This window comes from Gastrolobium bilobum, unplaced genomic scaffold, assembly GCF_033153095.1.
Source record: "Gastrolobium bilobum isolate Gb01-03AN ecotype WA unplaced genomic scaffold, APGP_CSIRO_Gbil_v1 utg25931, whole genome shotgun sequence".
Lineage (NCBI taxonomy): Eukaryota > Viridiplantae > Streptophyta > Magnoliopsida > Fabales > Fabaceae > Gastrolobium > Gastrolobium bilobum.
Window position 1 is genome coordinate 167162 of NW_026896971.1, and position 15135 is coordinate 182296.

The window sequence follows — 15135 nt, forward strand, 5'->3', positions numbered from 1 at the left end:
TAAAAGGATCATGGTTGCAATATCTGTGTGTTTGTCTATTAGATTATGTTAAATACGTTGTGTAGTTGCATTCATATAGGTGATGACATGTGATTGGATATCTAAGATAACATGATAAATTAATAGACTTACATGATGTATGTTATGCTATGTGTATCTGACCTTACATGCAGAAGTGAACTCACAGGTGGAGACTACTCCATAAACCCTGAGTTTATGATATTTATTTCTCACTCGTGTTCTGGGAATATCTTTCAGGTGTTCCAACAGCAGCAGGAGAGCCCTTTCAGGGAAAGAGGCCTGTGCAGGGTGGCTAAGCAATCAACTGGAGCAAAGACATAATAGTTCTGGATTATTGTATCTGTTTGTTTTGAGGCATGAATAGTAATTATGCATTTGTATAGTTGTTATTGTTTGAAAGGCATGCATAGCCTTAGGTTATGATATATGCAGTATCTATATGTAGATGATGACATTTTGGCACGGAGCCATTTTTAGTCCACTGTGTTGGACAATTTGATATATTTCTAGATGGTATGGACTTTTCTGTATTTCAGGTACAAGATAATTTTGGAAATTAATCCCTGGTTAAGTCCAGTTTACAGCTGTTATATTGTCCGTAAAACACTATTCAGAATGGTACAAGATATCATATCCAGATAGTATTTTGATTGTCAAAGACAGTTACCAGAAAATAATTAGGAGTTTTGTGCAGGTTTGGGACTATACAGATAATAACGGTAATTATAATAAAATAATTTGGAAAACGAAATATGCATGGTAATACGTAAAGATAACTAAAAGAAAAAAATTAAATCACTTAGTTATGCGAATAACGGTGATACTTTTATAGGTTACGTCTTTCGCTTAAGCATTTAACTATGCATCATTTATGTACCATATGCATGTTTACTAACTGGTCGCGAACTAGGGTGTTACATACGTCCATATGACTTACGTTCATTTATCACCAGAGTCATACTCCAAGATCACAATTTCGTCTAACCATAACAGTTGTAGTGCATGGTATTATACCTTGACCTTTTGTGGTCTTACATAGATTTCTAATAATACCTATTCATTCGGGTTATAAGTCTTTCAAGCTCTTTATATCTTACATTATCACATAGCCTAGGTTATACCTTAGGACTACATCTTCAACTATTATTTAGGAAATGATATTACTCGACTATGAATTCATTTGCATAGTCTTATTATACATATCATTTTTATAATATCTCACCTTGTCTATCAATTAAGTATAAGGTTTCATCTTATTCCGTGTCTAGCACGTTTTCTCGTCACATTTTAAAATATATACAAGTAATGGGAACACATTACCATGCCCAAAATCCTTGTTTTACATGTCTCATCTAACTTGCATGCGAAGCATACATACGCGACTGTACTCATCGTTTCTGTCTTAATTTATATATATACTACCAATTTTGTTCCGATATTGGCACCCGAGCTAACATCTATTAGCTATAGCTATCTAGGTTTTTCAACTAAATTCATATTTCATGTGGATACACAAAGAACACTTTGCCTTTTATCGACATCGATCTAAGGGTATTCATAAAGAACATCACATAATTTCTCAATTGTACATTAGTTTTTCTACTAATCATACAATCTATATACTCGTTCTCAATTGCATATTGGCTTTTTCTCTAATCACACAATTACACTTCTCAACTGTACATTAGCTTTTTCACTAAGTGTACAGTTTTCTCATTCAATGGTATCATAGCTTTTTCACTAAGTATACATTTTTCTCATTCTATTGTACATTAGCTCCTTCACTAATTATACAATTTTCATCTTCAATAGCACATCAGCTCTTCCACTAATTATACAATCATTTACATTCATTTATAAGGTGCCTTTGGGTACTGAATACTGATAGGTGAGTTAAGCCACCCCAAATGGAGGAAAGGGCTATCGTCGGGTCAGTGTCGATAGAGTGAAAGTCGTCGTGGACGTCGGCCCTTAAGGGGGTGGAAATGTTACAAGTCTCACATTGGTTGCCTATATAACTAATGTGGGGTTTATAAGGCCTTGGGCACTCTCACCCTTTGAGCTAGCTTTTGGGGTGGTGATCTCAAGGTTCATAACAATTAATGTTACGAGTCCCACATTGGTTGTATAGGAAACTAATGTGAGGTTTATAAAGCCTTGGGCACTCCACCCTTTGAGCTAGCTTTTGGGATGGTGACCTCAAGGTTCGTAACAATTGGTGCTTTTATTGAGAGTTGAGGCCACAGAAAGGGCTACCTATAGGTGTGATTAAGGTGTCTTTGGGCACTGAATACTGATATATGAGTGAAGCCACTCCAAAGGGGGGTAAGGCCTACCGTCGGGTCAGTGTCGATAGAGTGAAAGCCGTCGTGGACGTCGACCTTTAAAGGGGGTGGCAATGTTACGATCTCTACATTGGTTGTATAGGAAACTAATGTGGGGTTTATAAAGTCTTGGGCACTCCCACTCTTTGAGCTAACTTTTGGGGTGGTGACCTATTACCACTAACTTTGTATTACACCTGTCCTTTACCACTAACTACATAATAGCTGTCTAGCTATCCAATTACATCATATGACACTTATGCTACATAGTCATCCAAACGGATTGAACTTCTCTTAATCCTATGGCATCTTCGCAACGTAACATTCCCTCCCCCTTGACAAGGAACCTTGCCCTCAAGGTTCAGGTATGGGTAAGCGCAAAGCAACTGCTCTTCAGGTTCCCAAGATGCATCTTCGGGGAATGTATCAGACCACTGCACCAAAAATTCTCATTTTTGTTGATCAGCATCCTCAATATGACGAACCGCTAAAACTGCCAAAGGTTCTTGAATTGGTCTATTATCAATAGCTGCTGATGGTAAGGAAGCACCTAATGGTGTAGTTGATCTTTTAAAGGGTTTAAGTAAGGACACGTGAAACACAAGATGTATCTGACAACCGTGAGGAAGCTCCAACTGATAAGCTACAAGGCCAAGAACTTTGGAAACAGGAAATGGGCCAAAAAACCTTCGAGCTAGTTTATGACTGGAGTGTCTGGCTACTGACACTTGATGATAAGGTTGTAGCTTGACCAAAACCTGATCCCCCACAACAAATGATCTTTCCTTGTGACTTTTATCATGTTGAACCTTCATTCGATTCCTAGCACACTCCAATTGCACTTTTAACTCAGTTAACAGCTCATTTCGATGCTGCAACTGAGAATCTATAGCCTCAAGCTTCACTAAACCCTTAGGATAAAAAGGAATCATTAAAGGAGGCTTGCCAAACACAGCTTGATATGGTGTGATGCCAATAGAGGAATGGACTGTTGAATTATAGTGCAATTGAGCCCAGTAAAGAAAACTGGACCAAGAATGAGGACGATCATGGCAAAAGGAGCGCAAATATTATTCTAAGTATCTATTGGTTACCTCCGTTTGGCCGTCACTCTGCGGATGGTAGGAAGGTGATGTACGGAGCTTAGTGCCACTAAGAGTGAATAGTTGAGTCCAAAAATGGCTTAAAAAATACTATCACGATCAGAGAGGATGGAGCGCAAATCACAAAATAAAGCTGCCACTGATGCAGCTGTATAATGGGAAGGGAGACCACCAAAATAGGCAAACTTTGAAAGTCTATCAATGACTACCATGATTGTAGTAAGACCTTTAGACGAAGGCAAGCCAGAGATAAAGTCCATAGTCAATACCTAAAAGACTTCTTCTGGAACAGGCAGAGGTTGAAGAAGTCCCGAAGCTTTTGAAGTCACGGGTTTCACCTGTTGGCCGGTAGCACATTCACTGACAACTTGCTTGACATCACCTCTCATAGAGTGCCAATAAAATGTAGAGGATAATTTGACAAAAGTACACAAGATACCCGCGTGACCCCCAATAGGAGAGCTATGAGCTTTATGAATCAGAGATGGAATGAGAGATGATGATGAACTTAAGAAGTATCTATTTTTGTGGAATAAGATCCCTCCACGAACTGACATGTTATTATCAACAATTACCTTGTCACAAACCTATTGATGTAGCTGTAACAAATAAGGGTCAGTTTTGTTTTGTTGTTGTATTTCTGTCACAATATCAAAAGAAGGTAATGACAGCAAGGCATTAAAGGATCCTTCCTCATAAATCCTGGAAAGGGCATCAGCAACAACATTGGAACGTCCAGCCTTATACTCAACTTTAAAATTGTACCCCAAAAGTTTACTCTAATACTTCTGTTGTTCTGAAGTGTGTATCGTGCGTCAAAATTTCTTTTATACTTTGATGATCAGTTCGAATAGTGAAATCCGAACCCAACAAGTATTGCCGCCAGCGTTTGACAGCAGCTGTAATGGCAAACAATTTGCGTACATAAGTGGAGGCATTTGACACACGTACACCCAACTTCTTGCTGAAAAATGAAAGAGGCTTTTCATTTTACAACAACACTGCACCAATACCAGTGTTAGATGCATCTGTTTCCACCATAAATCGCTCTGCAAAATTAGGAAGAGCTAAGATAGGTGTGGAAGTCATGGTCTCCTTGAGATTTTGGAACGCCTCCATAGCAGATTCAATCCAATGAAAAGCATCTGAACCTTTAAGCAGATCAGTCAAAGGTAATGCCAAGGATGCATAACCTTTCACAAACCTACGGTAGTACCCTATTAAGCCAAGGAAACCACGAAGTTGTTTGAGAGTCTTAGGCACTGGCCATTGCAACATGGCCTCAATATTTTTTGGATTAGCAAAGACACCCTCCGTTGAAACCACATGCCCCAAGTAATCAACAGTATCCACCCCAAAGGTACACTTGCTAGCCTTTACAAAAAATTGATTTTGTTTTAGGCACTCAAGAGCTAATGCCACATGATTAACATGCTCTATTAAAGACCTGCTAAAAATCAGAATGTCATAAAAAAAACAATTATAAATTTTCGAAGGTAAGGTTTGAAAATGTGGTTCATGACAGCCTGAAAAGTAGCTAGTGCGTTTGTCAAGTCAAAAGGCATAACTAGGAACTCATAGTGGCCTTCATGAGTCTTAAAGGCTATTTTTGGCACATCAGCAGGCAACATTCGTATTTGATGGTAACCTGCTCTTAAGTCTAACTTGGAATACATGGAAGAGCCTCCCAATTCATCTAGCAACTCATCGATTGTAGGTATTGGAAACCTATCTTTGATAGTAGCTGCATTTAAGGCCCTATAGTCAATGCAAAGCCTCCATGTGTTATCCTGCTTCCTGACTAAGAGCACTAGAGACGAATAGGGACTCTGTGAGTGTTGAATAAAGCCTGTTCTGAGTAAATCTGAAACCTGGCGTTCTATTTCAGTCTTTTGGGCATAAGCATAACGATAAGACTTCACGTTGATGGGCTTGGTGCTCTCCATCAGATGAATGGAATGGTCCCACCCACGAAAAGAAGGAAGGACAGAAGGAATAGCAAATACCTCTTAATGATTTACAATGACTTGCCATAGCTTCAGGTGGAGCTTCTTTTCAAGTGATGCAACTTCGGAATTTACTTTGGGGTTATGGAATTTCTCATTCGAAATCTGCATGGAACATGTAGCATATTCAACATGAACACAATTTAGTTTAGAATCTCCTATAGATTTTGGTTGCACCCCTTGCAACACAACATCACATCCCTTCCATAAAAACTCCATCGTTAGTTTACTATAACCATGAGTAACTCTACCAAGTAGTTCAAGCCAAGGCATGCCAAGCACAACATTGAGTTCTGCTAATTCAATTACCCAAAAATCAACCAGAAAAACAATATCTTATAATTAAATAAGAACTTGCAGACACTTCCGATCAGAGAGGAGAAATTCACCATTCCCTAAGAAAACTCGTAACTTCTGTGTGCGAATCATAGGTGATAACACATATTTTGTTACACTTATTTATTACTCTTGGTTGGTATTTTTAGGATTTATTTGAATTAAATAAAGGTCTTTTGGGTCAAATCAGAATTCTAGATTTTAATTGGGTTTAATTGATTTTCGTCATAATTTTCCAGATTTACACTACTTTTGTAGTTTGGCCATATCACACTCTACAAATGTCCGATTTACTCCTTTCTTATTGAGTTTTGCAGCTAACAGAAAGAGCTACAATCTCTATTTCAGACACTGAAGCCCAATTCAGACGGGAAGATGGTCGAAACCTGAGCCCAAGATGACATAATTTTGCTAAAATTTTATTTTGACGTTTGGACTTGTAAATTAATTAGAACCCAATGTGTTTAGGGTCCAAGGCCATGTTTTAATGTTTTATTTTATTAAGTTTTTATTTTATGTATGGGCCAAAGTGGTGAAACCCTAACTCGTTCTGAAAGTGGGTTATTTAAGGGAAACGTTAGGAAACCCTTCGGCAGATAGATTTTGGAATTGAATAATTGTTTTTAGTTTTCTTTATCGAAATTCTGCGCTCTTTCTTTTCATCTACTTCTTTCTCTTCTTCCTTATTTTATTTTGAATGATGTTTAACCTCGCGATACTAGGCTAAACACCTTTAATCAATCTAAGGTTAAAGTTTTGTTAGTTTATTTCAGATGATCTATTTTTAACTTTTTAAATCAGTTTCGTTTTTTCCCAATTTAGGTTGAATATCATGCGATAGTAGATATTCAAACTGAATACTGTGATTGAATTCTATAAGGGAAAATTAATCATTAGATTTAATGGTCAGATTAATTTACCCGATGAACATAAGTTGAACAGATCAAGACTACTGCGATCGCATAGTTGAGATACTGTATTCAACCAAACGCTAGGCGATAGTCTAGAGAGGATTTCCAATTGAATTTGAGGATTCCAAATTTAATTAGGGTTAATCACAAATTGATAATTATCTTTTAATCCAATGACGAAATAAATTAATGAATCCTGATTCCTTAGGTTGATTGCTTTTTAATTCTAATTTTTAAATCCAAATTTTAAATTTGTTTTTATTTAAATTTCAAATCAACAAAATATTCTTTCTTTTTATATTCTATTCTACAAGAGCGTTTCTGATTTCTAGCAGGTTCTTTGGAAGAGGATCCGAGTTACCCTAACACTACAAACCTAAAGCTCGGTAATTTGCGTGGGATCGACAGCGCACGTCAATAGGCAATTTAAGTTGCAAAGCTAAATTTTTCTGCAAGAAATTGTGGGTACTTCCGGAATCTATCAAAACAGAAACAATATTACCTTCCAAACTTGTCATAAAAGTCAAGGCATGTTTATGCTCATTTGCACATAAAGAATGCAAAGAGGCATCCATTGGTGCAGTAGTGGGTTGATCAGTTTGCCAAATAATTTGTTCCTCATCAGGGTCTGACTCCAAGCATTCCTCCTCACCTATCAGCAACATAAACTTGGCTTTGCATCTATGTTGCTTAGCCCACTTCTCATCACAACTATAACACAGACCCAATTCCTTTTTATTTTGCAATTCAATGTGGGAGAAACGCTTAATGTTTGAGTTAGAAGGTAGAGCCAAAGGTTGGCTGTGATTAACAGGAGGAACTAATTGAGGGGCATTTTCAAGAGCAACTGGAGTGCGAGATACAAACTTCTTTGAGCCCCCAGAAAAAGAAGTTCTCAGTTCACCATGATGATCACTGTAAGCCATAGCTAATTGTACAACATGATGAAAGTTTATGGTTGTCCTCAATTGGATTGCGCTCCTTAATTCTGCTTGCAAAACCAATATGAAAAAATTCATAAGCAGGTCGTCATCTAATTCAGGAAATTGATTAACCAAGGATTCGAAGCGTTGAACGTAATCCCTAAGCGTCGATGTCTGGGTTAACTTGGATAGGGCACCCTTCAGGTTTACAAAGGCTGACATGCCAAATCTTTGACGCAAGGCAATGGTGAAAGCTTTCCAATTGTTAATAGTGCCACCATTAAACATCCATTGGAACCATGCAACTGCCATGCCTTCCATTCGAATTTCATCTAAAGGGACTTTGGATTCTTCGGGAATATGTTGTAAATGAAAGAAAAGCTCAGCCTTAAAAATCCAAACATTTGGTTCTGTGCCATTGAAAATGGGTATCTCCATACGCACCCCTTTAAGCAGTGAACGATGCTCAAACAGGTTATTTTGATTCGTGGGTTGTCGTGAAGAGGTGGACTCATCTTGAGAGTTCCTTCTCGGCGGTGGTCGTGACAAGAATGCTTCTTGAAGCTGCTGCATTTGAGCTACTAACAAGGAGATCTGATTTTGGTTATCGGTAGCTTGAAGACGAATCTCTTCAATGTTGTTGTCCATGCATTGTTGGAATGAGGTGAATTCCTCTGCTAACTCCTGAATCCGCATTGTAGATCTATATGAGTCTTCAAGCTTTGGGTGTTCAAGGATGAAAGCACCAATATTAGGATATGGATCCTAATTTGGCAGAGGACCGAGAGAAAACTGAAGGAACGATAAAGGAAAAATTCTGTTTTTTATTCAATGAGTTCTCAAAAACAAATTTTAATTTTAATTTGTATTACACTTGTCCCTTACCACTAACTTTGTATTACACCCGTCCTTTACCACTAACTACCTAACAGTTGTCTAGCTTTCCAATTACATCATATGACACTTATGCTATATAGTCATCCAAACGGATTGAACTTCTCTTAATCCTATGAGATCTTCGCATCGTAACATAACATCTACCAATTTACTTTTAAATTTCGCATAACTTTGTCTACCGGCGTTTTTAACCCAATACTTTCATTTTTTCTTCTTCTTTTTTACCAAATGTGACTTTAATTTATTTTAATTAGACTTTCTATCTAATTACTCTTCATTATTTACCATAAATTTCTTAATACATAATTAAACTCACAATTACATATTTGGGTCATTATTGTAGAACATGCAAAATAGATTTGGCCTTTGTCCCTTGTTAAGACGATTGTTCTCTAAATTACTCGAAAAGCTATTTGTCTTTTGATAATTACTCGTAATATTGAGTCGTCATGCTTAAGAGACAAGCTAATAATGGAATTTGACGCCATATAAATGATGTGACGAACATGAGCTTGCCTGAAGAAGATTTTTCAATTCTGGTATTACTGCCATATAAATTATGTGACCTACATAAGCTTCCCTAAAGAAGGTTTTTTCAATTCTAGTATCAATGCCATATAAATGATGTGACCCCATGATTTTTTATTTAGTCGTCACGTAGCTTTCACCTCATAAAAAGGGCATTATACATGGTTCATGGTTGTTTAAATGTCAATTTGACGTCCGCAATACCACGTATATTATTAAATAAAAGCCATACGATTAATATACAGAGTCGTCTACAAAATATGTCATCACATTATAATGACCATAAAAAATAGTGTCACATGATAATCTGTTATAGCTTCTGTGATAAAGCTTTTTCCTCTTCTTTTGCATAATTTATATTGGAAAAAATATTTCCTCACATGTGACAAAAAAAAATTTCTATCACAAAGAAAATAAATAAAGAGAGAGAAATATAAAATAGGAGAAAAACTAGTAATATGTGGGCTCCATTCCATTTTTTTATGAGAAATATTCTTTTTGCCACAAATGCAAAAATATTTTTCTCAATTTATCAAGAGAAATACATCTATCATGTAATATGATAGAGAAAACAATTCTTAGTGACTCATTGAATATTGTGCTAACATTTCTTTTGATTTTTAATTTTTTTACGGTGGGCCCCACCTTGTGCAGGAAATTGTTTTCCTATCCTATCACATCACATATGTATTTCCCATTTACCAAATGCTTGAGTATGTTGTTACATACTATATTTATTTTTGGATAAACGCATTACATAATGTATTATAATTGAACGAGGACCATATGTTTATTAAGAATAGAAACAAAATAAATTTGCATGAAGGGAAATTGGAGGGGTAATTAATAGAGACACGAGACTAAAAACAACTAGGCTTTGGATTGTCCCGTGAAAACAAGCCACGTGGCAAAGTTAACAAGGCAATAAATAGAGAGAATGCAAACATAGTAGTAGTGTTCTTCTGCTTCCAAGTTTCAATCCAAGCAGTGAGAGAGAAAGAGAAAGAGAGATGGGGTTGGGTGTACCTGCGATTCCATTCACGTTTGTAGTTCACATATTGGGAGTTGCTGGTATTGTGATGGTGTTGGTTTGGAACATACATTTCAGGGGTGGCTTAGCTTGGGATTCTTCAAACAAAGCTCTCATTTTTAATGTATGTTTCTCTCTCTCTCTCTCTTGTAAATTTTTTTTTTATTTGTGGGTATTATTGGTATTGCTGATTCTTGGGAATTCAATGTCAATGGTCCTTATTTTTATTTCCTTTGTCCTTTCAGTGTGGAGAATCTCTTCTCAACTAAGCTTTTTGCTTCATAAAAAAAAAAAATGTAATGAACTTACTAGTGAAGATTTTGGAAGAAGATGAACTTTCCTAGTGAAAATTTAGTGAGTGTATATCCCTTGCAATAAATTTGAGTTTGTTACCTCATTTGGAGAAGAAACTTTAATTTGTATAATATCCTTTTAAAGGTGCAGAAATCGTATAATCCTCTCGTAAGTCATTAGGGAAGAATTCTTGTAATCCTACTATTCATATATTGGACGTTGTTGCTGAATTAGAATCCGTGGTTTTTATTCCCATGTATCAGGAAGGTTTTCCACATTAAAATCAGTGTTTTTCTTTTCTCTTCATTCTTGTTTTTCCTCATTTCCGAGTGTTCAAGCTAAACTAGTATTTCTTTTCTTATGATGAATTTCAATAAAACTTGGTAAAGGAATATCTAAAGTGAGGTTATCATTAAAAATCAATCATATTTATTAACTTTTTATTTAATAAACTAGTATTTTTTTCTCTCAAGCTATTTAGGTATTTTATGTATTTCTTTATTTATTTTCTCTTATTTATTTTTTTTCTTAAATCTTTTTTGTTTTTAATTAGAGTCCAATCATCCAATTTCAATGAATTTCTATTAATTTGGGATAAAAGTAGTATTGATGTTCATTATATATTTATTTTATGTAAACATATTTCAAAATTGAATATTTACTTGCAATGAAATGTAAAATTCTTTTTTTTTTTCTGTTTAGTTTTACTTTTTCCTGATTCCTCTGGTTGATCACAAGTTACTTAGAGAGGGAAATGATGTGTTAAATGTTAATTATCAAATTTCTTCATCTTGTTTAGTTTTTGCTTTCTGGGTTACTGTTGGCCAAGCTCTGCCGAGTGCCGACAAAGTTGTTAATTAGAAATGATGCCTTTGTCTATATGTCATGATTTTTTCTTTTTCTTTTTTAAGATAGTTTCCATAAAACCTGTTAGATTTCAAGCTGTAAATATTTTTTCTCACACACAGAGGAGGTAGATAGATGAAGAGTGATTTAATCACACATGTCATTGGTATTAACTGTAAAAGACTTATATCTGCAATGTTAGTTGACACCTTACTTTATTTTAACATAAATACAACCAGTGTTTATCTTGATTATTGTTGTATCATGTATGGCTAGAACTAGCTAGTTTTTAAAGTTTCAAAGTTGAGATGATATTTAGTCTTGGGAAGATTGGATGAATTATCTTTGCTATTACTTTTGATTATTTATTGAACCCGTTTCCTACCTATCTTTGTGATTTAATAATTAATGAGGTCCCAAAATTTCTAACCTGAATAATGGGGTCCACATTTTTATTTTTATTTTTATTTTCTGTTTCGGGCTTGAGTGTGAGAAATAAATTTTAGGTGCTAGTGGTTCCAACTGGTGCCAACTCAAGTACTAGACGTGGATAAATGATATTCTTTAAATTTTCTATCTGTTTCTTTTGGCTTTCAGTTTGCTATCATTAATGAATAATCATCCCAATGAGCTTTTATCTCAACTGTAATTGGATCAGTTTTCAAGACAAAGGTGTCATGATGATGTCAGAGGTTCAATCCTCCAAAATTATCCATATGCTTGTACATAATGTCTAAGAAGGTGGAAACAGTTTCTCAGGTTTATAAGCAATTGACCATGCCACTTACATGTATACACACCTTTCTTGTAGCAAAAGATACATACACAAGCATATAAAATCTGATTAAATGGTGTGTAATTAATATATCTGAATTTTCAGAGATGGGGGTCCTTTAATTGAATCTGAATTATCTGATTCATGATCTCTGCAGAACAATTTATTAAACAAGTTGATACCTATGATTAATACAAGAGCCTTGATTCCTTATAATATTTGTGACTCTTCATTCTTATGTGTGTGTACTATGTTAAATTGTTAATAGTTGAATTGTTCTACCACTTTAGTGAAGTCCCTTAATCTTGTGTATCTTTTTTCCTGATACAGCTCCATCCTGTTCTTATGCTAATTGGATTAATAATTATTGGAGGTGAAGGTAATAAAATGTACTTTCACAAGATTCTGTTTTACGAACTAATGTCCTTCTATTTTCTAACTTTGAACTTAACAAATTGCAGCAATTATAATTTTTCATTTTTGGTACTTGCAGCTATTATAAGCTACAAATCTCTTCCATTGAAAAAGGAAGTCAAGAAATTGATACACATGGTTCTCCATAAAATCGCATTAATACTTGGAATAACTGGAATTTATACTGCCTTCAAGTTTCATAATGAAAGTGGGATTCCCAATATGTACAGCTTGCATTCATGGCTTGGAATTGGTGTTATTGTCCTTTATGGAATTCAGGTAAATCATTGTTACAATGGATTCAACCCTAAATTACCCTGAAATTGTAATACTCCTTCAACAGTAGATTCTTCTTATACTTTGGGAATAGTATTAAAACATAATGAATAGTATTATGAACACTAGATTCCCCTTGTCCATGATATATGCTTGAGTTTCTGGTGTCATATTGCTATTGTCTCTGCTGTTGCATCTATATCCTAAAAGCATTACTCTCCCATGCATACAAAATTAACAGAATCATTTTATACTGATGGAACTTATACTTTAAATCTTAACTGTTGATCCCATTTGTACCTAACGATTCACGTGTTAATAAATTAGAGTTGTTAGATGCAAGTAGATCAACGGCTTAGATTAGGCGAAAGATTGTCATTCTTACATTGATAAATTGATCCTGCCCCAATTTAATATAAGAGTTTGGGCTTACAAGATGCAAACTCTTAAGTTGAAAGTCTGAACTTTGCTTATGCTCAAATGAATCCATAGTTTACCCCTATATATGCACACTCACAGTTAATTATAAGTTTTATGTCATTCAGTTAGCCTCCAAAATTTTGTAACATTGTGTTGTTAATTACCTGCAGTGGATATTTGGGTTTGTGATCTTTCTCTACCCTGGAGCGAGTTCAACCCTAAGAGTCAATTTACGTCCTTGGCATGTCCTATATGGGCTTGTTGTATATCTCTTGGCTGTTGGAACTGCTTCTCTTGGGTTTTTGGAAAAACTCACTTTCCTGCAGAACTCAGCAGGATTGGCAAAATATGGTTCTGAGGCCTTCCTTGTCAATTTCACTGCCATTGTCACTATCTTATATGGTATATTTGTTGTATTATCTGCTATTTCTCAGGGACCCCCTTCAGATGATGACTACGCACACATATAGATTCCTTTTTTATGTCACTCCTATAAATCAATCTTATGTTTGCTAGTGGGAATTGAGTACGAAAGTGACACAAAAAAAATGTCATTATGAGAAATAATGTATGTTATATAGACACGACGTGTATTTCCTATGATCTTATATTTATAAACATAGGTAGCAGCAATCAAGCTCTGTTATATATAGTGACAAGATTCTTTTGACACCGGTCAAACTTTGAAACTAAATTCTAATAATTGATTTTCAATAAATAATAATAGTTGATTGACGAAAATTAATGGTTATAATTTGATGTCAAATTTCAAAGTTTGATATCGGTATTAAAGGATCTTATCTCATATAAGAGAAGGATCCTTTACGCCAGTGTCAAACTAAAAAGTTTGATATTAAATTTTAACCGTTAGTTTTCTCTAATCTAACAGTTATAATTTATTGAGAATTAATAATTAATTAATAAGTGTAACATAATAAATTATAATTGTTAGATTCACGAAATTAATGGTTATGATTTGGTGTCAAACAAAAAATTTGACACTTCATCTAAGAGTCGTTAGATCAAGATGAATCAACGATGTCATATGTTTACAAATAAGAATCGTTGGATCAAGACAAGATCAACGATTCTCAGATAAGGTGTCAAATTTTTTACTTGACACCGATGTCAAATGATCCTGTCTTATATATATGGGTCGAGATTATTTTACAATGGTATAAGTTATATATACTCTTAATCTTAGTCTTTGATTATATTTACATCTAACGGTTCTAATTTAATAAATATGTGAGCATTAGGTACAAGAAAATGATTAAGATTTGGAGTAAAATTTTTTATTTTTATACTGGAATAAGAATAATTTTTTCATATATATATATATATATAGGGTTCGTTTTTTCTGCAGTTACTGCAGATAATTATCTGCAGTAAGCTCAATACGACGTCGTTTTAGGGCGAAAATTATGATATTTTTGTAATTTTAATTTATTTCAGGGTTATAATAGTCTTTATATTTATAATATTTTAAGATTTCAATCTCAAAACGACGTCGTTTTGGGAATAAATGCAGATAACTTATCTGCATTAACTGCAGAAATATTTTTCCCATATATATATATATATATATATATATATATATATATATATATATATATATTTGAATAAAAAAAACACTTATTTTTCTTGTTTGAACGGTTCCTTTGCGAGGTGAAAAGAACGAAGGAGTCATCCTATTCCAAATTGGGACAAAATGAAGTGAAATAAAATTTTTTCTTTAAACGTAACTAGCAAAATCTGAAGTTTTATTATTTATATTTAATATATTTTTCTATATATATATATATATATATATATGGGTTTTGCATTCATCATAACATAACACAAAAAAATTTCCTACACACACAAAACATTTTGTGGAGCCCGCATTTTTTGAAGCAAAAAAAAAAAACTAAGACACGAAAAACGAATCTCTATAACATGACACAATCACTTTTTCTACAACATAACTCTTATAAAATCCTATATATATATATATATATATATATATATATATATATATATATATATATA

The 15135-nt window shown here is 34.4% G+C and overlaps 1 protein-coding gene across 2 annotated transcripts; it reads left to right on the plus strand.

Annotated features, from left to right (window-relative positions):
* Positions 1-10001: 10001 nt before the first annotated feature.
* On the plus strand, positions 10002-13755 carry LOC133303113 (transmembrane ascorbate ferrireductase 1-like). 2 transcript variants are annotated; one of them, XM_061502980.1, is made up of 5 exons: positions 10170-10203; positions 10325-10433; positions 12325-12373; positions 12488-12687; positions 13275-13755. In XM_061502980.1, the coding sequence occupies exons 2-5, from the start codon at positions 10410-10412 to the stop codon at positions 13572-13574; spliced, it is 573 nt and encodes a 190-aa protein (XP_061358964.1). In that variant the 5' UTR covers positions 10170-10203; positions 10325-10409; the 3' UTR covers positions 13575-13755. The 2 variants fall into 2 exon arrangements, with proteins under 2 accessions (XP_061358963.1, XP_061358964.1); XM_061502979.1 differs by lacking the exon at positions 10325-10433 and having other exon boundaries at positions 10002-10203.
* Positions 13756-15135: the final 1380 nt, after the last annotated feature.